Raw genomic sequence first — 24,674 nt, 5'->3', positions numbered from 1 at the left:
GGCACCTCACTAGGTGGGCTGCAGCCTCCCTGGAGTGTTCGGTAGCAGATTTTGGTGGAGTGGGGCCCATTCGGGGTCTGTTCCCCGCTCTGGGATCCTGTTAGCACTTGGAGCAGGGAGGGACACTGCGCTATCACCATGGAGGTCCCGCAGGTCAGACCCCTGCCTTGCGGCCATCCCAGGTAGGAGCCATGGGAGCGGGGCCGGATGCTGTCCCCCACCGCCACAGGCCAGGCTGTGCGGCGCACAGGTGACCTCACTGCTGGTTGCTGAGGAGATGGCTCATGACGTCATGGGGCAGCGGGGCTGGCGGGGAGACGGGGGATGCTGTGCGGGGACCAGGATGGGGGGATGCGACCACTGCCAGCTTCGGCATGGCTGAACAGAAAATAATAACAAGTGTGTGTGGGGGGTTCATCCCTCGGCGGTGGCCCCGTGGCAGGGCGGGGGGCAGTGGGGCGGGGGGCCGGGAGCGTGGCGCCGGTGGGAGGCCGAGGCGACCGACGAAAGCCCAGCCTCGCATTGTTCTCGGGCGGCAGCCGGAAAACGCGACGCCCGCCCCGGAGAAACGCAGGCAGAAAAAGGAAACGGGGCTTGGAGGGGCCTGGGGTGCCCCCCGTACAGCCCCCGCCTGCTGCCTTCGCCCCTGCGCCGCCATGTGCCCGGGCCCACTGGCCCACGGGGGGAGCGGGGGTCAGGGGGCAGAACAGCCTGGGGGGGAGATTTGGGAGGGGGGTGCGGGGAGGTCTGAGTGCCAGCGACCCTTTGCAGCCACCCCCGCGGGGTAGGGGGCCATGGTGATGGGCTGAGGCGGGGCGGGGGGGGGGTGGCTCAGAGGAGGAGGAGGAGGAGGAAGAAGGCGGCGATGGCGGGCAGGGGGACTACAAGTCCCATGAGGCCGGGCGGTGCGGGGAGGGGGGTGGCGGGGGAAGCACCGGGCGGGAGGTGCCGTGCCCGCCTCCCCCTCTCCCTCACCCCCCGTCCCCCCCGCCCCGCTCCGCCCCGCGCCGCGCCCGCCGCGCCCGCCGCTCCGCTCCAGCATGCACGGAGGATGCTCGCGTCTTGCTCAGGCAGGAAGGGGCCGGAGAGCAGGTACCCGCTGCACTACCTCGTCTGGCACAACCGAGCCCGCGACCTGGACCGGGAGCTCAGCGCCAAGCAGGTGCGGGGAGGGGAGGGGGGGGGCGCGGGCTTGATGGTGGGGTGCGGGGAGCATCCCCGGTACGGCCCGGGCTGATGCAATGCTACCGGGATGCAGCCGGGGCCGGGATGAGGATGGAGATGAGGATGATGATGGGGATGGGGGTGGCATGTGTGTCTCTGCGCTCCGGGACTGTGACAGCTGCCCCCCCACCCCGGGGCTGGCACCGAGCGGTGGGTACCACTCGCGGGTCCCCTGCATCCCTCCGTGCGCGCAGCCTCGAGCATCCCTCCCCACGTGTCCCCCGGCTCCCTGCTAGGCCTCTGCGGGTCCCCCCCGACCCGCACCCTGCTTCTCGGGGTGCTGCCCCGCTGGGGGTGCAGCCTCCAGCTCCTCATCCTCAGGCTGAGCCTCTCGCGGTGTGTGTGGGGGGGGGGGGGGGCACAAGGCCCTGATGTTGCTGGGGTGCAGCCCCCTCCACCAGCCCTGGCAGTCCAAGCTGGGGGGTTCTCCACAGGGTGACGGGGACCCATTGTGTCCCCCAACCTCCAGCCTGGGACCCCCCGCAGCCAGCGGGGTGACAGAACAAGGCGGCGGGCACGTCCCCAGGCGGGTTCCCAGCCTCCCTCTCCCCCGTGGCGACGCGATTCAGGTAATTAAAACCCAACCCCGAAGATGCAGGAAACCGCAAGCGCTGGAGGGAGGCCGGCGGCGAGGCTGTGCCGAGCATCCCCGCTCCCCCGGCCAGGCTCCCGGCACCCCGGGGTGCTGAGGCCCGTGCCGGATGGACCCCGGCGATGCACGAAATGGGGGGGGGGCCGTGCCGTGCCATGCCGCGATGCTCCCGCCGGGATGCAGGCGATGGCTCCCGCCACACCCGCCTCCATTGTGGGGGCCAGCCGGGGGGCTGCGCCAGCGTCGCCTCGGCCCCCTGCTCCGTCGCCGGTGGTTTTATTTCCGTGGTAATTTGGGGTCATTTTTTTTCCCAGGAGCCCGGTGCGGTGGAGATCAAAGCTGGGTGCAGGCGGGCGGGAGGGGGGACGGGGGGACACACACGCAGGGGCTGCCAGGGCGGCTCCGGCCCCGCTCGCCTGCACAGAGGCTTCCTAGCCCGCCCCCCCCCACCCCGAGAGCGGAGGGGCTCTGCCGTAGCCCCTGCTGCCGTTATCAGGGCGAGAGCAGAGCCCTGTGTGCACCCCAGGGGCATGCAGAGGGACCCAGGGGTGCTGCAGGCCACACCCCAGGGTGGGTGGGGGTCTGGGGGAAAGAGGTGGGGGGCAATCCAGACTGAGCCCCTTGCCTCTGTCCAGGGCACCCGGGCCATGAGATGGCTCAGCCCATCTCCCCGCCGGAGCATCCCCCCGTAAGCACGTCGGGACAGGCACAGTGTGTGGTGCTGGGTGTCCCCAGGCCCGGGGGTCTGCCTTCCCGCCACCCCAGGGACCCATGTGGGGCAGTGGCACCACGGGACGCCCCCCACACATGGAGGTGTTTGGGGTTGGGAAGCTCTGGGGCAGCCGGCAGTGTTGCTCCTCTCTGTGTCCCCATTCAGGGGTGTGGGTCACCCCTGAATTTGTCACCACGAGCTCCCTCCCATGCTCATCTCCACCTGGGGAGCGAGGGCCAGCAGGTCACCACAGTGGGGACAGCGTAAGGATGTGGCAGGCGGTGACATGGGGCCTGTTGTGCCAGGACACCCTGCACCACAGCCTTCCCCATCACGCTTGCCTGGGACCTGGGGCTGCACAGGGACAGTGGCATCCGGCACCATCTCCCCGTGCTGGCCCGGGTCCCCTGCTGCCACCCGGGAGCCGGCCTTGGGGTCCCCCACCCTGGAGACAACCCCGGCAGAGGAGCTGCGCTGTGCTGCGTGCCTGGCTGGCACAGGAGGAGCAGCCGAGCTGCGGTCCTGCACTGCGCCCCTGCCACCCCAAAGCCATCCCTGTCCCTGTCCCCATCCCGGGTGGGTGGCACAGCCCCAGGACAGACAGCACTCCGAGGTCTGTGCCACAGCCCCCCAAAACAGAGCTGTCCCAGACTCAGGGCCCAGGACCGAGCTTTTGCCGGCAAAAACTGGGTCACGCTGTGTCCCCCGGGGTTGGCTCTGCCACTGCATCCCCGGAACGGGGACCCTCGTCCCACCCGGCACTGGGGTAGGGCTGCGGCTGGGGACCCCCGCTCAGCCTGCAGCACCCGTCCCCCAGCTGGGGGGTGATTGCTTTAATTAGAGTCATTTCATTAGTGCAATTAAGAAGCAGCGGTTGCCTGGAGAGTGTTGGAGCAGCACGCTAGCTCCCAGGGAACTGGGGGGGCTGTTTTGCTCTGGCAGTGTGGGCAGCCAGGGAGGGGGGTCCCCCTGCCTGGTGAGCCCCTAGGGATGGGGGCATGGGGACACCCACAGCTCGGGCAGGGCTGGGGACATCCCCGGGGCAGAGGGACAGCAGGATGTGCCCCACAGTCAGGCAGGGACCTGCTGCGGGCGAGAGCCAGGGCATGGGGTACCACGCACCCCATCCCTGCCCAGCCCCAAACGCCTGCAGGGTGCCTGGTCCCAGCCGGCACCTTTGGGTGCTGCACCCCATGTTTTTCCTCCCAAGGGTGACCTCCCCAAAACCTGTGCCCCAGATTTGGCGTCTGACCCTGCCGCCTCCTGCTCCAGCAGCATCCCACTGCCTCTCTCCAGGCTTCTGGGGTGCTGGGAGGGGGGCAGAGGCTGGGTTCCCTCCCCCCATTTCGCTCCATCAGCTGTGCCCCCAGCCCTGGGCCCAGACGTGACGCTGCACCCTGCGCGGGGCCCATGGGTGCTCGGGGTGCCCAGTGCCGCTGCCGCCCGCGGGCGGGGGATTCCTCGGGGCTGGTGGGGCGCCAGGCTCCCGGCTTGGCACAAACAATCGCAGCCCCAGCGCTCGGCTCCCCGAGGGCCCCGGGGATCCTCTGAGCAGCCGCTCCGCTCACGCAGCCGCCCACCCATCCGGCTCAGGCAAGGGAACACGTGCGCCCGCCGCAGCCCACGTCGCCCGCCGTGCTCCCAGCCTCGACGGAGGGAGGCTACGGGCAGCTGCTGCCTGGCAACTGAGCAGCAGCCCCCTTCCTCTCCCCCAAATCCCAGCAATGGGGGCTTTTCTCCACCTTGCAGCTGCATCGAGCCGTGCGGAGCTCTGTGCACCGTGCCCCCCGCCGCCACGCCATGCCCCTGCTCTGTGCTGAGCCGTGCCGGGTGCTGGCACCCACCACCACACCCTGCCCACAGGGCCAGCAGCGGCTGTGGGGAGCCAGGACAGCTTTTTGGGGTGCGGTGCGTGTGTAACTCTAGGGGGGAGCTCAGGGATGGGGATGCTCTCCGAGATACCGGCAAATGTCTGCTGCTTTCCCTCTGCTCCGGCCGAGAGCCTGGCATCTGCGGGAGGGCATTGCAGGGGGAGACCCGGCCACCCCGCTGCCCCCTGAGCCCCGCAACCTCCCGGCAGGCCGACATCGAGCAGCTGGACCCCCGAGGACGCACCCCGCTGCACCTGGCCACCACACTGGGCCACCTCGAGTGCGCCAGGGTGCTGCTGAAGCATGGCGCCGACGTGGGCAAGGAGAACCGCAGCGGCTGGACGGGTGAGGGGGGGCTGGCTGCCTGGGTCCCCTGCCCAGCCACCCTGGCACGGGCACAGGCACGGGCACGGGAATGGGCAACGGGTGCTGCAGCTCCCCAAGGGACAGCTCACGCCATGCTACATGCATGTGGCTCCTCTGCCATGCCGTGTTGTGCCGTGCCATGCCATGTCACCCCCCCGGGCACTGCTCCTCTCTGCCCCGCAGTCCTTCAGGAGGCCGTGAGCACCCGTGACCTGGAGCTGGTGCAGCTGGTCCTGCGCTACCGCGATTACCAGAGAGCCATCAAGCGCCTGGCCGGGATCCCCATCCTGCTGGAGAAGCTGCGCAAGGTACCTCATCCGGTGGGGGCCGGGGCGCGGGACGCTGGCCACGGGGGACGCTGGCCACGGGCTCCTCCTGACCCTGCTCTGCTTTCTGCAGGCCCAGGACTTCTACGTGGAGATGAAGTGGGAGTTCACCAGCTGGGGTAAGCTTGGGGCAGAGCCGAGCCGGGGAGGGGAACGGGAGCTTCCCGGCAAAGCCTCCCCCCACTCCCAGCATCCATCCCCAGGACGGGGGGACACCTGCCCCCTTGCCCCCACTACGACCCAAGCTTGCAGACCCCCATCCCACCAAGGCGTTGGGTTGCCTGCCCGGCTCAGTGCTGGCAGCCCACCCCCAGGGGTGTAGGGTGGCCCCGTCCCTGGCTGGGCTATGGCCGTCTCTCCCCAGTGCCGCTGGTGTCCAAGATCTGTCCCAGCGACACCTACAAGGTGTGGAAGAGCGGCCAGAACCTGCGGGTGGACACCACACTGCTGGGCTTTGACCATATGACCTGGCAGCGGGGCAACCGCAGCTTTGTCTTTCGGGGACAAGGTGAGCTGGCACCGGGGCAGAGCCCCAGGGGGATCGGGTGAGGTGGTGGGGACCGCGGTTCTCCCTGCGGACCCTCACCCTGCTACTCCCCTAGACACCAGCGCGGTGGTGATGGAGATCGACCATGACCGGCGGGTAGTCTACTCAGAGACGCTGGCCCTGGCCGGCCACGACCAGGAGGTGCTGCTGGCTGCTGTGCAGCCCACCGAGGAGCAGGTGATGGGGCGGCTGACGGCCCCCGTTGTCACCACCCAGCTCGACACCAAGAACATCGCCTTCGAGAGGTGGGCTGGGGGCAGCGCCGAGACCCCCGCCCTGGGCATGAGCAGGGTGCCCACACCCTGGGCTGTTCGAATGAGTCCGTCACGGTGCCCTGTGTCACCCCAGGAACAAGTCCGGGATCCTGGGCTGGAGGAGCGAGAAGACGGAAATGGTGAATGGGTATGAGGCCAAGGTGAGGGGCAGAGGGGTGTTGAGCTGCCTGGGTGGGTACGGCTGGTTTGGGAGGGGTATCCACCTCTGGTGTTCCCCCTCCTCGGCTAGGTCTACGGCGCGTCCAACGTGGAGCTGATCACGCGGACGCGGACCGAGCACCTCTCGGACCAGCACAAGGGCAAGAGCAAAGGTGGGGCTGGCGCGGGCTGGGCTGTCGGGGCGCTGCGCCCGCACCGGCCCTCACCCCCTCCTCTCCCGCAGGCAGCAAGACCCCCCTGCAATCCTTCCTGGGCATCGCCGAGCAGCATGTGGGGCCCAACAACGGGGTGAGTGTCCTGGGGTCCTGGGTGGGTAGTCCCACGGCCGGACCCTGGGGTCCTGGGTGGGTGGTCCCACGGCCAGACCCCTCTGGTTACCCCGCTGAGGTGTCCTGCAGACGCTGATCACGCAGACGCTGAGCCACGCCAACCCCACCGCCATCACCCCTGAGGAGTACTTCAACCCCAACTTCGAGCTGGGCAACAGGGACATGGGGCGGCCCATGGAGCTCACCACCAAGACACAGAAGTGAGGAGGGGGAAGGAGCAGAATGGGGAACACCCCCTCTCCCCACTCGTCGTCCCCCCCGACCACTGCAGAGCCCCCAGGGTGGAGGGGGGCAGGCAGGGGTCCCCAGCCCGGCGCCTGTCCCCGGCAGGTTCAAGGCGAAGCTGTGGCTGTGCGAGGACCACCCGCTGTCCCTCTGCGAGCAGGTTGCCCCCATCATCGACCTCATGGCAATAAGCAACGCGCTCTTCGCCAAACTGCGGGACTTCATCACCCTGCGCCTCCCGCCCGGCTTCCCCGTCAAGATTGGTACGGGGTGGGTGGGGGGTTGGTCTTTGCCGCTGGCACGGGTGGCACAGCCGGCTTCCCTCCCTACTTTCTTCCCCCCTTTCCCGCAGAAATCCCCATCTTCCACATCCTCAACGCCCGCATCACCTTCGGGAACCTCAATGGGTGTGACGAGCCCGTCAGTTCTCTGCGGCACAGCCCCAGCAGCGAGGCGCCCTCGCCCAGCAGCGACTCCTCCAGTGTCAGCAGCTCCAGCTCCCTGAGTACGTGGGATGGGGGGGGGGGGGACACACAGCTGGCCGGGTTTTGGGGAGGACACACAGTGGAGAGCCCAGCCGTGCCGACGCCTGTCTCCCCGCAGCCTCGTGCCGGGCGTGCGAGATGGACCCGGCGTTATTCGAGGTGCCGCGGGGGTACAGCGTGGTGGGCACCCACCAGGACGCCCTGCGGGAGGACGAGGACGACCTGCTGCAGTTTGCCATCCAGCAGAGCCTGCTGGAGGCTGGCAGCGAGTACGACCAGGTGGGCACTGCCACCCCCCCCCCGCCGCCTCCTCCGGCCCCGCCAAACTGGGGGACCCCGCTGCCCACCTGTCCTGGTGCTGGCTTCTCACCCCACCATGCCCCATTCCTGCATCCCGCAGTGGAGGGGGCAAAGCTCGTGTCCCAAGGCTGGGTTTTGGGGTGCCCACCCTCTGAGCACCCCTCTGCCACCAGGTCACCATTTGGGAAGCACTGACCAACAGCAAGCCGGGCACCCACCCCATGTCGCACGAGGGCCGCCGAGGAGACAGGTTGGTAAGGTCCGGCCAGCCCCTTTTTTTTTGGGGAGCGGGAGCGGGTGCCAGCCCCGTGGAGCCCCTCCCCACTGACACCCTGCTGCCCTCCAGGACTCCCCAGCACACGGCAGCTCCCCGGCCCCCTGTCACCCCAGCCCCGGGAGGGGGTGGCGGGGGGCCCAGCGCCCTGTTCCCCAGCTACGCGGAGCAGCTGCGGTTGGCCATGGCGCTGTCGGCGCGGGAGCAGGAGGAAGCCGAGCGCCGGACGCGCCAGGAGGAAGAGGAGCTGCAGCGGATCCTGCAGCTCTCGCTGACGGAGAAGTGACCCCGCGCCCCTACTGAGCCCCCAACACCGCCCCACCCCAATGGGGATGGGGACACGGCCGGTGCCGTGTATGGGGGCCACGGAGTGGGAACAGGGTGGGGGGAGCCAGCCCAAGCACTGTGGAGGGGAAATGGGGAGGGGGGGGGTGCTGGATTTGGCCTTGGATTGTCCCCATAGCCGGGGCGGTACTCGGGTGCACAGGGAGGGGGGACACCCCACAGCAGGACGGGGTGTGGGTGGGGGACAGCCCTGCAGCGAGGGTGGCAGGGACCAGGGTGGGCAACCCCACAGACTGTACCCCACCCCTGGGACAGCCCTAGCCCCTCCCCAACTGCCCCATGGGGTGCTGCTCAGCCCCTCGCCCCGGGAAGGCGGTGGGGGGCACATCCTGCCCCAGACTGGGGGGGGGCTACCAGCCACGTGGGGTCCCGGGGTGCCCCTGGAGCTGAGGGGGCTCCAGCCAGGCCCCCGGCTCCCCCGCCCAGGCGCTACCAAGTGCACTTACCCGGGAGCTGCTCTGCCTGCCAACATGGGGGGGGGGTCGGGGGGCTCAGCCCCACTGCACCCCACAGCCAGCGCGGGGCTGCACAGCGGCCCCCCAACCCCAGGGGGCAGCCGAGGGGGTCCCCACGAAAGGTCGCCCAGCGTCACCCCACCCCTTACCCCCTGCTCGCACCCCCCCGTCCCGCTCGGATGCCCCCCGGCCCCCCCGGCAGCGCTGCGCCCCCTCATCCCGGGCACTGACCCCCCAGAGAAACCTTACGTCAAATGGTGCTAACCCCCGGCCCCCCGCCCCGGCCGGCTCCTCCTTTGCACACGGGGGGTCGGGGGCTGTGGGGGGGGGGGGCCGGGCTCGCTCCCCTGGGACTTTTCGTAGCTGGTGCCCCCCCCTCCACTCCGCGCACCCCACAAGCGACGTCTGGGCCAGGGCCGGGGGAGCCCGAGCAGCTCCCACCATGGCCAACACCAATAAATGCTCTTTAACGTTCGTCTCAGCCCCCCCTCCGCCTGCGCCGGGGCCCTGCGGGTGGTGGGGTGCAGGCAGGACCCCCCCAGCGCGGTGGTCCCACGTCCCTGGCACTCGCCAGGCGGCCACGGGCGGCCGAGCCCTTTATTTGGGGGGTTGGGGGCAGCAGGAGCAAAGAGCCGGTTGGGAGCCCCCGCTGAGGGGGGCAATAGGGCAGAGGCGCAGTGCGGGGGGGCATGGAGCACCGCACCCAAGCGCATCCTGGCCGGAGGCACCTGACAGCCCCCCGCCCTCCCCCCGTCCTGGGAGGATGCTGGTGCCCGGCTTGCAGGTCCCTGAGGAGGGATGCTGAGCAGCCTGTGGGCACCAAAGCGCGATCTCCCCCACCCCCCCACCCCGTGGTTTTGGCAGCGGGGTGTCGATGTGCCAGGCCACCCCCGGAGCAGGATGCGACCGATGCCAATGGCGGGGGTCAGGGTTTGACCCCCCCCCGCCCACTCCCTGCAGCCTCGGCTCCTGGGGAAAGAACACGGCTCTGGGCTCCTGCCCTCTGCGGGGGGGGACTCGGCTTTAATCCCCGGGGGGGCCGGGGCAGTCCTCGCCCTGCCCGTGGCCGTGGCCCCCGCGCTAGTCCGTGCCGTTGGTGAACTGGCAGAGTTTGTTCTCCAGGTCGGAGATGCGCTTCTCCTGCGCTTGGACCATCTCCTTCAGGGCACGGATCTCCTCCAGCACCTCCTCCAAGGCTGGCCGCTGCGGGAGGGGACACACACGGGGTCATTGGGGAGCCCACTACGCCCCCCCCCCCAGCCCCACTCCAGGTAGTGGGACAGCCCCGCCACGACGTCCCCATCCCCGGGACACTCACGGAGATTTCGGGGTCGGTGGAGTGGCTGCGGCGGTGGCCTGGAGGGGGTTTGTTGTCCAGGATGTTTTTCTTTACCACCTTCAGCTCCCGGTTCTTGACCGGGACGTAGCCGTCCCGCAGCGAGATGAGGATGGGCTCCGCGTCCTTCCCCGACAGCCACTCATCCGCCTCCAGGGCCGGCTCGGGGCCCGGCGTGTCGGGGTACAGGTCGTCCTGGAAGAGGTCTGACTGCGGGGCGAGGGAGGGGGGCGATGAGATGGGGTGTGCCCCCCCCCCCCAGATCCTCCCCCGTCTCCCCTCAGCGCTCACCTTGCGCGGCACCGTCATGACGATGGGCTCGCACTTGCGCTCGTGCAGTTTGAAGAACCTGCGTGGGGCAGAGGAGGTCAGGGTCCAGCCGCCCCCCCCCGACCCCTCTGCCTCCCCCCACGTCCCCCCCAGGGCTCTCACCTGGCGATCTCGCACTTGCTGACGTCCAGCCCACGCTTGGGCATGAAGCCCATGCCGCGCTGCGGCTCCTTGCTGCTGTAGGTGTTCAGGTAGTGCACGTAGGGCGCCTCGGCCGTGATCTCGAAGTACCGGATGCTGCTGTCACCCTGCGGGTGCGCGGGACGGGTGTCAGCCCTCAGGGATGGGGCGGCACGGGATGGGACGCGTCTGGGTGCGGGGGGGGTTACCTTCCCGCAGAGGTAGACGATGCTGGAGTCGGGGTCGTAGAAGGGCAGCAGGACCCCGTTGCTGGTGTCCATCTCCTGTAGGGCGATGGGCTCCTCGAAGTTTTTCTGCAGGGCCAGAAGGGGTGAGCGGTGACCCCGAAACTCCCATCCCGGTTAGTCACACGCGTTAGCCACGGCACACTGCGGGGACGGGGCTCGTCCCCATCCTTGGGGGACACAATCCCCTGGGCAGGCAGCTTGGCATGCCCCCCCCAGCCCCATTCCTGCTTACCTGCACCCCAGCCTGGCTTGCTCCCCCATCACTCCATGCCCCGCCCCAGCCCCCTCCCCATGCCCAGCACAGCACGGCACACTTGGGAACTTGGCATCTTTTGACGGGGGGATGCAGCAGGCACCCCAGCCCGGGGTGGGGAGGGGGCAGGGGGTCGGGGGGGGCCAAGTTCCCAGGGCAGCACTCCATGCGGCCTCGTTACCGGGTCCCACAAGCCCAGCTCCCGCTGGCTCATTCTGGTAAAGCCCGTGGTAAAGATGTGTCCTTCCCGCGTGAAGATGGCCCGCACGGGCCGCAGCCCTTCGTGGGGGGCAAACCTCTCCTGGAGAGAGGGGGAGAGAGTCAGCACGGGGCAGGGGCAGGGGGGATAATGGAGGCGGGGGTCCGGATCTGTCCCCCAAAACAGCCGCTGAGTCCTGCTCCTGGGAAGTGCACGATGCTCCTGTGGCGCGCGTGCTGCCGGAGAGCACCCCCGGCACCCGGCACGTCTCTGGGTGGGCGCTGGCCAGGCGGGAGCCGCCATCTCGTACCAGGTCCCAGAGGCCCAGCTGCCGCTCACTCATCTTGCTGAAGCCGGTGGTGAAGATCTTGCCATCGGCCATGAAGATGGCGCGGATGGGGCGGGCGCCGTCGTGCGGTTTGTCTTTCTCCTGCGCCGGCCGTTAGCGGGTTAAAAACCAAAGACAGAGACGCACGGGTGCGGGTGGTTAGTAGGGTCAGGCAGGCACGGGTGGGGGATCCCACGGCGGGACGGTTGGGGGGACACGGCAGGGGCACTCACCGCCACGATCTCCTGCTTGCGAGGGTCGATGACCCGGACCTTCTTGTCCTTGCAGGTGGTGACGAGGAGGCTGCCGTTGCGGTTCCAGCCCACGTTGTAGATGAGGTCGGTGTGCATGTCCTCCAGCGCCAGCAGCATCTCCCCCGTGCCCACGTTCCAGAGGATCACCAGGTTGTCACAGCCTGCGGAGAACCCACGGGGCGGATGCCGTCACCCCACCGATCCTGCCCCACCCTGAGGAGGGGCGTCCCGGGCCCCCCTTACCTGCGCTGAGCAGGACGTTGCGGGCGGTGGGGTGCCACAAGATGATGCCCACCCGCTTGGAGTGTCCCTCCAGTGTCACCACCGGCTCGGTGATGTTGCGCACGGGGACGTAGTCGGGGATCTGCCACACCTGGGGGACACACACACAGAACGGGGCGTGGGGCGGAGGGGATCACCCTGCGGCTGAGCGCTAAGCAGCTGAGCGCCTCGGAGCCAATTAACCTCATCCTTAATCCCAGCTTGGGATGGCGGGGAGGGCGGCACAGGGACGGCGGCAGCGCCTGCATCCCGGGGTGCATCCCTGGCACTTGGGGTGCTGGTGGGCACAGGGAGGGGGGCACGGCTGGGGTGCAGCCCCTCAGCCCCCCCAGCTATTCCTGGGTGCTGAGTCGCCGGGGCGGGTATATTTAGCACAAACTGCTGCATCATGGAGAGAGCAGCCGCCGCCAGCGCGAACGCATGGCACCGGGGCTAAAAATAGGCCAGTGACACTTCGCAGGCAGCGAAGCGGGGCGGGGGGGGATGCTCCGCGCCGCTCCCCCAGCCCCCACAGCCTCCCTCCCGCCCAGGGTCCGGCCCCTCACCATGACGGTGGTGTCCTCGGAGGCGCTGGCGATGACGTTGTCGTTGTGGGGACACCAGTCGATGTCCAGGACGGGCGCCGTGTGCCCCGTCACCAGCGGATGGTTCTTGTCCACCCGTCCCGTCTGTAACACCAAGGTGCCGGGATCAGTCCCCAGTGGCCGGGAGGGGACAAAACCCAGCCAGGTGTGCCCCCAAGCCCCAGCCCGGCCACGATGCAAGGCTGTGGCAAAAGTGGGGACACGCAGGGGACCCCGGCGGTGACCAGAGCTTTGCACTGGCCTCAGAGGGGGAAACTGAGGCACACAGTGGGAATGGGGCTCACTCAGCACGAGGCTCCGCAGGGACGCAGACGGGATTGAAGTGCCCCGGGGTGGGGTTGTTTTGTGTCCCCTCTGACGGTGAGGGGCAGGGAGGGGGTCCCCAACCCCTCTCCTGGGGTGGGCAGGGCAGCACCCCACCCCACTGGGCTGCTCTCCAGGCATTGCGTGCTCCTGGAGAATTTGGGCTGGGGAGAAAGCAGCCAGGGGTTTCGTGCATCCCCTCAGGCGCCCCCGGGACGTCACCCTTCGCGGGTGCTGATGACCACCCCAGGCTGCCTCCACCCCGAGCCCCTGTGTGAGCATGGGAATGTCAGGGCAAAGCTGGGGGGCTCTGGGGCCAGAGCAGCCCCTCAAAAGCAGAATCCACCAGCATGTCCCCTCCAGTACATCCTGGGGGTGGTCAGACCCCGGCAGCTTCCCCGCTCACCTTGGCGAGGGGCAGGACCATGAAGGCCCCTCCGCCACCGGACTCCACGATGATGGCCACAAACTTAGGGTTGACGGCACAGAAGGAGCTGTCCCACGTCACCTTGGAGACACGGATGTCCTCATACATCTGGTCGGCCTTCACCGGCTGCCCGAAGACGTGCCGGAACTTGCTCTGGCGCACGACGCGGCGGCTCATGGCTGGGGGGCACAGGGTCAGGCCACAACCTCCCCTCGGCACAGCACGGAGGGGTTTCGGCTCCCTCACGCCTCACGCTCCAAGAGACCACCGCTGTCCTGGGCACAGGGGGAATCCTGGGGACACGAGATGGCGGGATGAGGGTGCAGGACGGTGACCTGCACGGCAGGAACTGGGGGCAGCCCTTGTCCTGTGGGTGCTGCACGTGCTGGGGACCAGCATCCCACGGCCAGAGTCACTCGATGGCTGGGCAGGGACGCGGCTGTGCCATCGTGCGCGGCTGTGCCATGCCCTGCGGCTGTGCCGCGCCCCACGGCCAGCAGTAGGGTTGGCACACGAGCCGCTGCGGTAGAGAAGCGGGGCTGAGGGGAGTTTGCGGAGGATGTGGAGGTGCCCTGCACTGGGTCACAGCTTGTCCCCTTCTGTCGCATCCTCGGTGGCCTGAGGTCGCCTGGCTTGACCCAGCACCCGGGAGGGAGGCTCTGCCTCTGGTGCCAGCCACCCCACGCCTCACCCATGGCCCCTCTGCTCCAGGACTCCGCGTGTGCCACCCACTCTGCACCCCCAGCCCACCCGCCTGGTGCTGACGCTGCTCAGCCACGCAGCCCCATGGGCATGCCGGGGTGCAGAGGAGCCCCCCCATGCTCAGCATGGCCCTGCTGGTGTCTCCAGCCCTTGGCTCGCCATCGCTCATCTCCATCCCAAACCTACGCTGCTCCTGGGACCTCTCGGGACCCCAAAACCCCCAGAGCTGGGCCCCTGCAGCACCCATGAGCCACTGGCCACCCCAGGGACTCCCCCATGCTCTTTTGGGGCCCCCGCCATTGCCAGGGGCCATCCCCAGCCACCAAAGCATGGCCCGGAGTGGGCAGAGGGGCCTGGTGAGGGCAGAGGTAGGAGCAGGGCTGCTCCTTGGCGTCCTGGCCGGTGGCTTTTGGCCAGGGCACGTGCAGCGGCCAGCCAAGCCACATCTGCCTGGTCCCAGGGTGTCCCCAGGGGTCCCCACAGCCCTTCAGCATCGCCCTGGCCTGGCAGAGCGGGTGTGGGTCAGAGCCAGGCGCTGAGGGGTCCTGGAGCCCTGGACCAAAGGGGGCCGGGTGCCAGCGTCACCCCCAGGCCCCAGGCACAGGCCCCAGCCCTGGGGAGGAGTGAGTGGGCTCCATGGGGATGCCCATGGGTATCCCACCCGTCACCAGTGGGAGCAGAGCTTGGGGTGCCCTGGGAGGGGGAGACGGCCTGGCTGGCTGGGCAGGGTGCAGGTGGGGCGCGGGGTGCAGAAAGGGTGCCGGCGAGGTTTGGGGTGCAGGAAGGGTCGCACGGGGTGCAGGCAGTACGGAGGGTGCAGGCTGGGCTGGGTAGCGTACAGGTGGGGTGCAAGCAGAGTTGGGCAGGGTGCAGGCGGGGCCGAAGGGGGTGCAGGCAGAGTTCAGGTGGGGTGCGGGCAGGGTGCGGTTAGGGTTGAACGGGGTGCAGGCGGGGTCGGATGGGGTGCAGGCAGGACCGGATGGGGCGCTAGCAGGGAGCAGGCGGGGTGCAGGCGTGGGGAAAGCGGGGTGCTAGCGGTCTGCAGGCGGGGTGCGGGCACAGCAGTTGGATGGGGCGCAGGCAGGGTGTTGGCGGGGTGCACGGGGGTGCGGGCGGGGTGCGGGTGTGACCCAGGCGGGGTGCAAGGCACTGCCGAGGCAGGACAGCCCCGCTCCCCGCTCCCCGCACCCCGGCCGTGCCATTACGTTGCCACAATTGAATCCGCAGCGGCTGCCGGGGAACGACCAGAGGTCACTTCCCAAATATAGCCATCTCCCGCGGGCGGCGGGCGGGCGAGGGGCCGGGGGGCCCGGGGGGCCCAGCGCCCCGCCGCCCCTTCCCTTCCCTCCCACCCCCCCAGCCCCCCGGCCCCGGCTCCCACCTGCGCTCCGCCGCCCCTGCGCGCCCGGCGCTGCCCCCTCCGCTCGGCTCCGCCCGGCTCGGTTCGGTGCTGTCGGGTCCGGTTCCTCTACGATCGCCAACGGCACGGCCCGGCACGGCCCGGCCCGGCCCCGCTCCGCTCCGCCCGGCCCCGCGCTGTTGCCGCTGCCGCAGCGAACAGCTGAGCCCAGCCGGGCGCCGGGGCCGGCACAGCCCCCCCCGCGGCGGGCACCGGGAGAAAGGGGGGGGGGCCCGGCCCGGCCCCGCCTGCCTCCGCACCCTGCCCGCCCCCCCGCCAGCCCTCCCTTCCCGAAAACAGGGGGCCCAGAGGTGTCCGCAGCCCTTCGGTCTGCGGGGGGAGGTGGAGGGGGGCAGGAGAAGCCCCTCTGCCCCCTCCTGCCAGGCAGCGTCTCCCCAAAGTGTTGGGGGGAACCCAACCTTCTGCATCCCCCGGCTGCCGGCACCCCCGGGGTTACCTCCGCCCAGGGCTGCGACCCTGTGATGGGTCCCCCCCGGCACCCTAGGGACAGCCTGGCCCCACGGAGACCACGGTCGCGGGGGTCCCCACACCCACAGCACCCCGTGGGGTCACCAGCTCCCCCATCCCGCGGCAAGGGGGCTGCAAGCCCACGGGGGTGAGCCCACCCCACCCCAGCGGGGTGCTTACAGGCGCGATCAGAAGCCGGATTTGGGATCCAGCGGAGCCCAGCCCCGCAGGGATGCCCCGGCCCAAGGGGATTAAGGGATCGCTGGGCCCGGACCTGCGGTTCCTGGAAAGGCAGCGAGGCCCTGGACCCTACAAGGGCACCGAGCGGAGCGGGACGAGCATTGGCTGAACTGGGCAGGAGGGGGCCGCTGGCAAAAAGGCAGGGAAAAGGTGACATCCTCGGTCACCCAGCCAAAGGGGTGGCAGGGAGAGAGGGAGGGGGCTGCAGGGGCACCCCCTGCCTGCCCCGTCCCACCGTGGCCCCGGCTTGCTCTGCCCTTGGGGACAGAACGAGCCCCGCATCCTGCGTCCCTGACCCCAAGCCACGTCCCCGGCAAGCAGAGAAAAGGCCCCGGGAAGCCATTGCCCGGCCGGTGCCGGAGAGGGACGGGGCACCCCAGGGACACTGCTGGCCCCGCTGTGCCCCGCAGGGACGGCCCAGCACCCCTGGCCCCACAGGCGCTCAGCCCCGGCCCAGCAGGAAGGTCCATGCAGGGATGGTGAGGCTGAGCTCCGGGGCATTTGGCTGTCTGTACCCCCCTGCTCACAGCCCCCCTGCTCCCCGCGGCCGGGCGGGCCGGAGGGAGCCCACAGACCGCTGCGACAGTTTCTTGCCACAACCGAGCAAAACCACCCCACCTGAGAGGGGCTGTTTCCCACCACTGAGCTCCCCTTGCGCTGCGTTACTCGGAGCTGGGATTGGGCTCAGCTCCCTGGCCAGCCGCTGCGGGTCTGGTGCAGGGTCCCTGCTAAAACCTTGCGTCCCCCTCGGAGCTTAAACCCCAGGACCCTCCCCAACAGGGAGTAGTGCAGCGAGGGCACCCGCAGCACCCCAGCAATTTTATATACACAGCCCCCAGCATCTCCACTGCAACTGCAGCAGGATCCGAAAGGCGTCTTTCTTGGGAGCGTGGCTCCTTGGCCGCCGCTCGGATCCCTTGGGATGGCATCAGCCCATCTACGCTTTGGGCAGGGGACACGAGCGAACAGCCCCGCTCTGGCTCCCCAGATCCCCCACAGCAGCAGCGTGGGTCACTCACTGCCCTCAGCTCCCAAACAGGAGGCAGGACACCCACATCATCTTCAAAATAAAACTTTATTCATTCGGTAACAAGAACATTGAATCTGCACATCAGTGCACAAGTTCACATTTAAAAACAGCTGAGCACATCAGTCAAAGTCTTTAGGGGGAAAGCGGACGATCTCAGCCACCCAGGAAGATCCAGGGGGGGCAAACAGAAGCGCTCCTGTCCCCGGTTTGCAACTCCATCGCCAGCCGTCCAGGAGGGCTCGCGCTCCAGCACGCAGTGCGGCCGGACTGCCCGGCCCCGCAGCCATCCCTACAAACCAGCGCACGGACGTCACATCTCCATAGAGGAAAAGAAAAAGGCACTGGCCCCCGCTTCTGTGCCAACAGCGATGTCTGCAGCGCGGGCGGGCTGTTAGCACCTCTGGCAGCACTACCGGAGGGTGACCGAGAGCCCCCCGAGCGCAGCCCGGACCCCTCCTGCGCCAGGCCAGCGCCCGCCTCTGCCCCACGCCAGCAAGGGCTTGCGGCGTCCACCCCTTTGGGAGAAGTGTGGGGCTTTGCGTGGAGCCAAGACCAGATTAAGGCAGGAGAGGAGCAGGGGACCAGCGGCAGGTAGGGCTTGGAGAGCTGTGGGGGCGCGCTCGGAGACCCCCAGGCAGGTGCAGTGCGCTGGCGCCCGTGCCGATTCCCAGCGGCGCACTCCTCCCAGGAGATCCTCGGGAGCAGCCGGAGCTGGGCTGGGACACCTTCCACCAGGCCTTTGCCGGCAGAGGGACACGGGGCCGATCCCTGTCCCGACACCCACGCGAGCCAGAAGCGGCGTCACCCCCGGACCCCCTGCCACCCGCTGGGACCGTGCCCCCAGGAAAGGGCCGAAAGGGAGAGATTTGTACACGTCACAACTTCTCAAGCAGACCGGACACACGCACACACACACCGTCAAGTGCAACAGAACGCAGTGTAAAAACCAGTTTCACGCACGCACTATCCGTTTGTGCAAGGTTCACAGGTTACAGTACGGGCGCAGAGGGGGCGGGCGAGGGGGGAGCGTCGGCTGAGATATTGTACAGGAGTCAATGTAAACAACAAAGCATCCTCCGGAGAGGGCTTCGCAAGAGACCAGAAGAACAGTTGCTTTGTACAAAAATGCCCTTAAAACAACACGTTTCTCCCCAGCCCCCTCTATCAGAGAGGCTCGTCAGCTGCCGAGCGCTCGGAGGCGCCGCTCCCCACGGTGCTCGGCAGGTCACCCACCTCTCGTGGGGCGGCCACAGGGACCGGGAGCGAGCCACCACCCACCCGTGAGCCACCGGCACGGAGAAGGGACAACTGTCTCCAGGCAGAAACCTCTGATGCCAGGGGCGTGGTGGCTTCGTTGCCCAGACACTGGCCAAGGAGGCCACCGGGCTCCCAGAGACGCGCCCCCTCCAGCCCTTTCCCCTTTTTGTCATCCAGGTCAGAGCCTCCAGAGCTCCAAGGCTTTTATAACTCTGCAAGAGAACCACCTTCCCCGACTCCCTCCACCTGTTCACAGGCTTCCCAGAGAAAAACCAGTTGTGCTGGGCTGGTGCCAAGGACAAGGGGACAGCAAAGCACATCGCCAGGAGGGCCTTTGCCCCTTCGCCGCTCTCCCCGGCCAAAGCACCCGGAGAGCAGCAGAGCATTGAGGGAAGCAGCATTTCTGGCCTGCATGGAAAAACCTTCCTATGGGGTGCTTCTGAGATCAAGCTGGGCAAAGAAACCCAATTCTCTTCCTCCTCCTCCCCTCTCAAGGGAACAAATTACACAGAGGGCTTTCCCCTCCCAAGCAGATCCTTGTCCCCGGGACATGCTGCCAGCCAAGCATGCTCTCTCCAGCGCAGGGCAGGTGCGGTGGCACCCCATCCCTTCCACCCGCGGAGGGGCAGGCGGACGCGTCCTTGGGCTCGGGCATGGCGGGCAGCAGAGCCCGGTGAGGCCTGCGGGGGAGGCAAGGACTGCAATCGTCCTTCACAAGATGACATGAGCCACTTGGCCTTTCCACGCTGCCTGCCCAGCTCCGAAGCCAGCTGGAGCTGGCTAGGAGAGGCCAAATGTCTCTCAGAGTCCCAAAGAAGCATCTGGCCTCCCGGGCCAGGGACTTGGGTGACTTCTAATGACTGGCACGGCCTGGGATGAGGTGCTATTTGACCCAAGACAGGGCTCTGCTGGGCTGCTTCGGGCCGGGCTCCAGCCTGCAGCTAGCACGGGTGACAACCCCGGAGCACAGCGCCAGCTCCCGCCATCAACAGGGCCCCACGGCCGGGCTGCGGCCACGCAGGCTCCGCAAAGTGGTGCAGGAGGGTCCCTGGGGGCTACGGGAGGGCAGCGAGGTGGGATTACCTTGCAAACTGCCAGGCTATCCTCTGCTGCTGGCTGTGGGCAAGCTGGGGGGCTACGGACACCCCTTCCCCAGGGCACGCTGCTTCCCAACACTCCGCAGCGCTCTGGTGCTGGGCGCTCCTCTCCGGCTCAAGATGCGCTCGTCCCATCGGAGCCTGCAAGGCTCTGCAGCATCAGCGCTGCTTTCTAGGCATGGCCTGGTCCGCCGCTCCTCCCACACCGCGTCCTCTCCATGCTGGGCTTTCAGCAGCTGGAGCCATTCTGCATCTTCTCCCCGCTTCGCTCCTCCCCGGAGGGCAGGTCTGGGCCAGAGCCAAGCACCAGCTCAGACACGCTCCTCTGCCACGGGGCCGCAGACAGGACCCAGAGCCCTCCTGCCAGCGCCGAGCGCCTTTCCCTCTGCTCCTCCAGCACACGTACAATCTGCCGATATGCACGGCTGGAAACCAGGAGCTCCGATTTAGCCAAACTGCTCGGGAACCGTAAAATTAATTTGCTGAAATTTGGAGCAGACTACGACACCTTCAAACGCAGCTTCTCTGGGGAAAGCAAGAAACTGCAGAATGGCTCGGAGCGGCCGACGGCTTTCCACGTCCGACTGGCACTTCCGAAACACAGCTTCACCAGGGAGGGAGACGGGCGGACACGCAGCTCCCCTCCTGCAGCGGGGTAACGGGAGCAGGAGGAGAAGGGATGCATTTGGAAAAGGCCGGCATCGAGGCTCGCTTTTGGAAAGGGAAGACGGCTGACAACGGCAAATCCACTCCCATTTCTGCACAGATTGCAAAGAACAGCACTGAGTTTCAGTAAGGTGGTTTTGTTTTCCAGTTTACAGAATGCAGTCTTGCCCTTTTTTAAAAAAAAAAAAAAAAAACCATGAAAAAAAACCCAACACAAAACAAACAAAACATAGAAACGACAAAAAAAAAAAAATCTATATAAATACCATATATACAATTGAGGCAAAAAAAAAAAAAAAAAAAAGGAAAAAAAGAAAAAACTTCCAGAAAAGATCTTCCCTCCGGGTCGAGCGTCAGGAGTGACAGCAGAGAGGAGAGCTCTGCATTCAGTAGGGGCAACACCTCGTGTAACAATGATCACAGCTCCAGGTCTGGGAGCCACCAGAAGTGCCCGTGAGCACAGCAGAGGGGAGAGGAACACTCAGGCAGCACGAGACATAAAAAGAACAAACAACAAAAACCAACCAAAACCCAGCTTTGGGGCAGAGGGGAGGCAGCAGGAGGGCAGAGGACAGATGATATGGCCATGAACTGGGAAGGCCCACAGCAGTATTCAAGTAACAGGAGGGTTGAACCCTGACGAAGGTGTTTGTTTTAAAAGAACACGCTTGGCTTTGGGGGGCTTCTCCTCTCACCCGCCGGTCTGGGGAGCGAGGAGAGGCGAGCTGGGCAGCTGTGGAGGAGCTCTGCTCCACCTCACCACAAAACGGAGGCGAGCGCTGATCTTGGAGCCAGGACGGCCGGGGCTCTCGGGAAGATTCACCCCTGCGCGCTCCTTTGGGGGAAGCGCCAGCCCGACCCAGCGCGGGCCGGGGGTTTGTCCTGAAGCAGCTTTGAGAGTCATCCCCCAGCACCGTGGAGTTCCAGTCTGCAGAAATAAAAGAAAGGCCGAACAAAGGGACCTTGGCACAGCCTTCACATTTACGAGGGCTTCACCCCAACAACCGCCCAGCACGGTTTCGAGGCACGGGGAAAATTCAAGTGAGGAACTAGGACCTGTTTCTAAGCAAAACTCCACCTTGCCAAAGCAAGCCAACGTGAACTTTCATATGACAAAGGTGTTCTTTTAAAACAAACTAACAAAAAAAAAACCAAAACAAAAAAAAAGAACATCTGAGGTTATCTGAGTTAAAAAACTTTAAAAAAACCAAACAGTCCTGCAGTCAGAGTCACACACAGAAGAACCAACCCACACCTACATGCGCCAGGAACAGTAAAATGACAATATATATAAAATTAACCAATAAAGTGCATGTTCCTTATATTACACCTGCCCCTTGCGTGAACGCGACACCGCGGGTTCTCAGTAAGAAATCACAGCCGAGGGCTCAGCATCACATTGTATTGTAGAGGGGATTGGGTGTCCGCTTTTTATCATTGGTCTTTTTGAGCCTCCTCAGAGGGTGAGTTCTCCCGTGCTGCTGCCGCGGTGCGACAGCCAGACCTCGAGCCGGAGGCAAGGAGTCCAGGACCTGCACCTGGAGCAGCGCAGGACCCTCCTCGGAGCTAGTCCACGTCGGATCCGCGCCGGAAAACAAGCTCTGCTGGCTGGAGCCGCACTCTTTGGCGTACTGAGCTAGCGGCCTCTCCACCGGCTTGCTCTGGGCAATGCACTCGGCTGTTCTGAGCTGTTCCACAAAATGCCTAGCGGGCTCCGGGGAGGAAAGGTGATGCTTTCCGCACACGCTTTCCGAGCCCCTCTCCAACCTCCCCCCGCGAAAACCTCGACCGAGGGCAACGCAGGTGAGAAGCACTGGGTTGGCGTCGGAAGAGGCCGACTCCCTCTCGGATAAGTCGTCCTTGCAGAGGTCCAGGCAGTCCAGCTTGGCCAAGGATGCCGAGCGTTTCATGTGGGAGGGCGTGGTGAGCCCCGCGTGCCGGATTCGAGCCTCTATTTCCTTCGCTCGCTGCTTGACCAGCCCAGGGCTGCTGCTGCGCTCCTCCACGCTGTGGCTGCTGGAGCTGTGGGGGAGGCTGTAGCACAGGAAAGAGATGTCCAGGAGGTCCACGTTCTCAGCGCCTTGGCCGGTGAAGTCCTCGCCGCTCAGCTGCCTCGAGGTGCCGGCACCTCCCCCGCAGAGAGGCTTGGGGCTGTCCCTGAACGGGGGAGTTGGGTCTCCCTCAACGCCGCACGGCGCGACCGGCTCGTCGTCTGTACTCGTGCTCTGCTCGGTGACGCCTTCCAGGTGAATTACGTAGGGGTAAGAAGAGCGATCTAGGCCGGCCGAAGGCGTAGGGGTCACCTGGGCAGAGGGGGAAGCAGCACCAAGGTGAACAGGTGACCCACCGCCTTCCTCGCCGGGGCTGCCCGCGGCAAAGGTGGCCTGCTTGTGTACCGCATGCTCCGGCAGCGAGAGATTTACCAGCGCCAGGGGTCTGAGACAGGCTGGGGCCTTCTCCGCGCAGAAGGAAGGGTTCAAGTTTTCATCTAAAGACGGGATGGCCGCGGCCAGCCCGCCCTGCTCACAGCTTGCGTCAGGCTGCTCCGCAGACTCAACCGTGGGAGTGTATTCGATGATTTCGATTCTCTTTGGGAGGAGGGAGGGCAGGGATGGCTCCTCCGTCGCATCAAATGAGACCACCGTCCTGTGCTCTTGCGCCGTTCCCTCCTGTGCCAGGCTGGGCTCTGCAGGCAGGGACTCGCGCGCAGGGGAGGTGAGGGGTGCAGGCAGGGGCCTGCCTGCAGGCAGCTCTGCCCCGGGAGGCGGCAGCGGCTCCTCAGCGCCTGGATCCGGTGCCTTCTCACCCTCTACAGCCAGCTCCAGGGGTGGCTCCTCGCTCTTCCCCCGCGGCAGGAGCTCAGCAGCGGGAGAGTCGTTCCTGGAGTTCTTGCGGGTGGGTAAGATGCAGGCCGGGGACGTGTGCTGGTGCTCTTGCTCCTGTCTCAAGCGCTCCTCGAACTCCAGGGTGGCTCGCCGGACAGAGCCAGGGCACCACTTTGGCTCAGGGTTGGCAGAGCCGCGAGGCTCTGGCTGCTCCCCGCCGGGGCTGCTCTCCTCCAGGTCTGATTTACCAGAAGATGGCTGCAGGGAAGGGGCAGCTTCTTGCTCAGCTTGCAGAGAGTCCTTCTCCTTTTCCTGGTGTCCAGCACAGGCTCCTTCGCTCTGTTCCACCCTTTCCGACGCCCAGATTGCCTCCACCGGCAGGTCGTGCACCGTGTTCCTCTTTGGTGTCTGGGTGAGGTTGGCTGACCCCTCCTTCTGCTGGGCAGGTCCTGCTCCCTGGTTGATTGACTCAATCTCGGTGACAATTTCCTTCACAGAAATGGCATTTTCCGAGTGGGATCTCGTCAGATGGCCAGCCCCAGGCAGCTCGGGCACCTCCTGCAACACAGAAACAGGAGAATTACGGAGTGGATCAGCTGTGCTGCCACAGAGCAAAGGGCAGCAGCTTAAAAGAAACGGGGGTGCACAGCCCCAAAGGAAAAAAAAAAATGCACGTGCCGGTGCGTGGGGACAGATGACAAGTACCGTGATCACTAGTGTAGAAGCATTATTGTCTCTGGGACTGCATTTAATATATTCCAGGCTAGATTTTCACCTAGACTCAGATTTCAGAACCTTCATTTAATTGCCGTCAATTCCAAGGGAAATTTAGCCTTTTTTTTTTATTTTTAAATGAAGAAAAGCCCAGTTAACAAAAAATCCTGATGTTGCTAAAAGTGCAGTTTTGAACTGAAAACATGAAAGATTCTGCTCAGGTACAAGACTGAACAGCATAAAGAATGACCGAGCACTGAAATGCTCCGGTTTCCCGGGGGAAAACGGCCAGAGGGGCTCCCCGATCTGCACAGACACTCTTTATGCCAAATCACTGGAGAGAGCGTTGGCCTATTATATCTGGAAGAGCCTCGTCGCCTCACATGGAGATGGAAAAGATTCAAGAAATGCAGCGTGGAATTTAAATAAGAGAGGGTCCCAGAAAATGATGGCCCCAGACATCATCAATCCCCGCGAGAGCCCTGCAGGGTGAAAAGCAATTACAAGAGAAAGGTACCTCAATTCAGAGGTTACTAAATTTTGTCAGGAACATCTCTCTACCCAGGAGAGAAATGAGCCACAACGTGCCCAGTCCCATCACCCCAGGCCTGGAGAGGCTCATTTTCTCCCTCCGTCAGTGGAAGCTCTACATCTGCCTTGATTTACTATCCCAACGCTGGTGCTTCCCAGCCAGGGAAAGGTGCCAGTTTTGTCCCGTTCTCTGGTGGATTTCTCAAGTCAGACAAATTTCCATGCAGGCTGGGGATGCTGGCTGGCCTTGGCAGCTCAGGGTTCAGCTGATTTACTGGGTCAAGTCCCACCTATCTGCTCTCCTGATGTGCAACTCAAAAATAAGTTTCTCATGAGAACGGCACAGCAGGTCAGGTCAAGGTCGACTCAGTCAGTCGCCCTGCCACTGCCAGTGAACAGATGTTTAAGGAAAAAGTGCAGAAGAGGGCAAGTATCTAACAGTGAAGGAAAGGGGAAACATCTACCAACCCTTCCCCAAACGGCCACTCTATTCGGTGAAAGCCAGGAGGAGAAAATTCCCTGTCCACAGCAACCCCACAGCAAGAGAATTACTCACAGATAGGTTCGTGCAGCAGGTCCTAAAAAAAAAAAAAAAA

General features: G+C 65.7%; 3 protein-coding genes across 9 annotated transcripts in view; 1 reads left to right on the top strand and 2 right to left on the bottom strand.

Annotated features, from left to right (window-relative positions):
• The first annotated feature begins 877 nt into the window (after nt 1-877).
• Nucleotides 878-8,042, top strand: ANKRD13B (ankyrin repeat domain 13B). 5 transcript variants are annotated; one of them, XM_086763007.1, is made up of 15 exons: nt 878-1,162; nt 4,609-4,744; nt 4,949-5,073; nt 5,165-5,210; nt 5,456-5,599; nt 5,694-5,883; nt 5,987-6,053; nt 6,143-6,224; nt 6,296-6,360; nt 6,471-6,601; nt 6,732-6,889; nt 6,979-7,131; nt 7,230-7,390; nt 7,585-7,665; nt 7,758-8,042. In XM_086763007.1, exons 1-15 carry the CDS (start codon nt 893-895, stop codon nt 7,986-7,988), a joined length of 2,040 nt encoding a protein of 679 aa, XP_086619133.1. In that variant the 5' UTR covers nt 878-892; the 3' UTR covers nt 7,989-8,042. The 5 variants fall into 5 exon arrangements, with proteins under 5 accessions (XP_086619133.1, XP_086619135.1, XP_086619134.1 ...); XM_086763009.1 differs by having other exon boundaries at nt 7,585-7,670; XM_086763008.1 differs by having other exon boundaries at nt 6,711-6,889; nt 7,585-7,661.
• A 1,447-nt stretch (nt 8,043-9,489) lies between these two features.
• On the bottom strand, nt 9,490-15,462 carry CORO6 (coronin 6). Of its 2 annotated transcripts, XM_086763142.1 has the most exons (12): nt 15,233-15,462; nt 13,129-13,328; nt 12,381-12,503; nt 11,797-11,926; nt 11,533-11,714; nt 11,282-11,401; nt 10,954-11,073; nt 10,481-10,585; nt 10,254-10,399; nt 10,113-10,170; nt 9,804-10,031; nt 9,490-9,688 (listed from the first exon to the last, which is right to left on the bottom strand). In XM_086763142.1, exons 2-12 carry the CDS (start codon nt 13,324-13,326, stop codon nt 9,566-9,568), a joined length of 1,533 nt encoding a protein of 510 aa, XP_086619268.1. In that variant the 5' UTR covers nt 13,327-13,328; nt 15,233-15,462; the 3' UTR covers nt 9,490-9,565. The 2 variants fall into 2 exon arrangements, with proteins under 2 accessions (XP_086619268.1, XP_086619267.1); XM_086763141.1 differs by lacking the exon at nt 11,282-11,401 and having other exon boundaries at nt 15,233-15,460.
• A 1,552-nt stretch (nt 15,463-17,014) lies between these two features.
• SSH2 (slingshot protein phosphatase 2) overlaps nt 17,015-24,674 on the bottom strand; it is a 99,890-nt gene continuing 92,230 nt past the window's right edge. For both annotated transcript variants that reach the window (XM_086763445.1, XM_086763446.1), the window contains one exon: nt 17,015-23,391. In XM_086763445.1, the coding sequence (XP_086619571.1) occupies nt 21,403-23,391 (1,989 nt within the window). In that variant the 3' untranslated portion in view covers nt 17,015-21,402. The remainder of the gene's footprint in view (nt 23,392-24,674) is intronic.

Source organism: Chlamydotis macqueenii, chromosome 19 (genome assembly GCF_036417535.1).
Source record: "Chlamydotis macqueenii isolate bChlMac1 chromosome 19, bChlMac1.mat, whole genome shotgun sequence".
NCBI lineage: Eukaryota > Metazoa > Chordata > Aves > Otidiformes > Otididae > Chlamydotis > Chlamydotis macqueenii.
The sequence above is the reverse complement of the archived record's forward strand: the minus strand, read 5'-3'. Positions and strand labels throughout refer to the sequence as shown.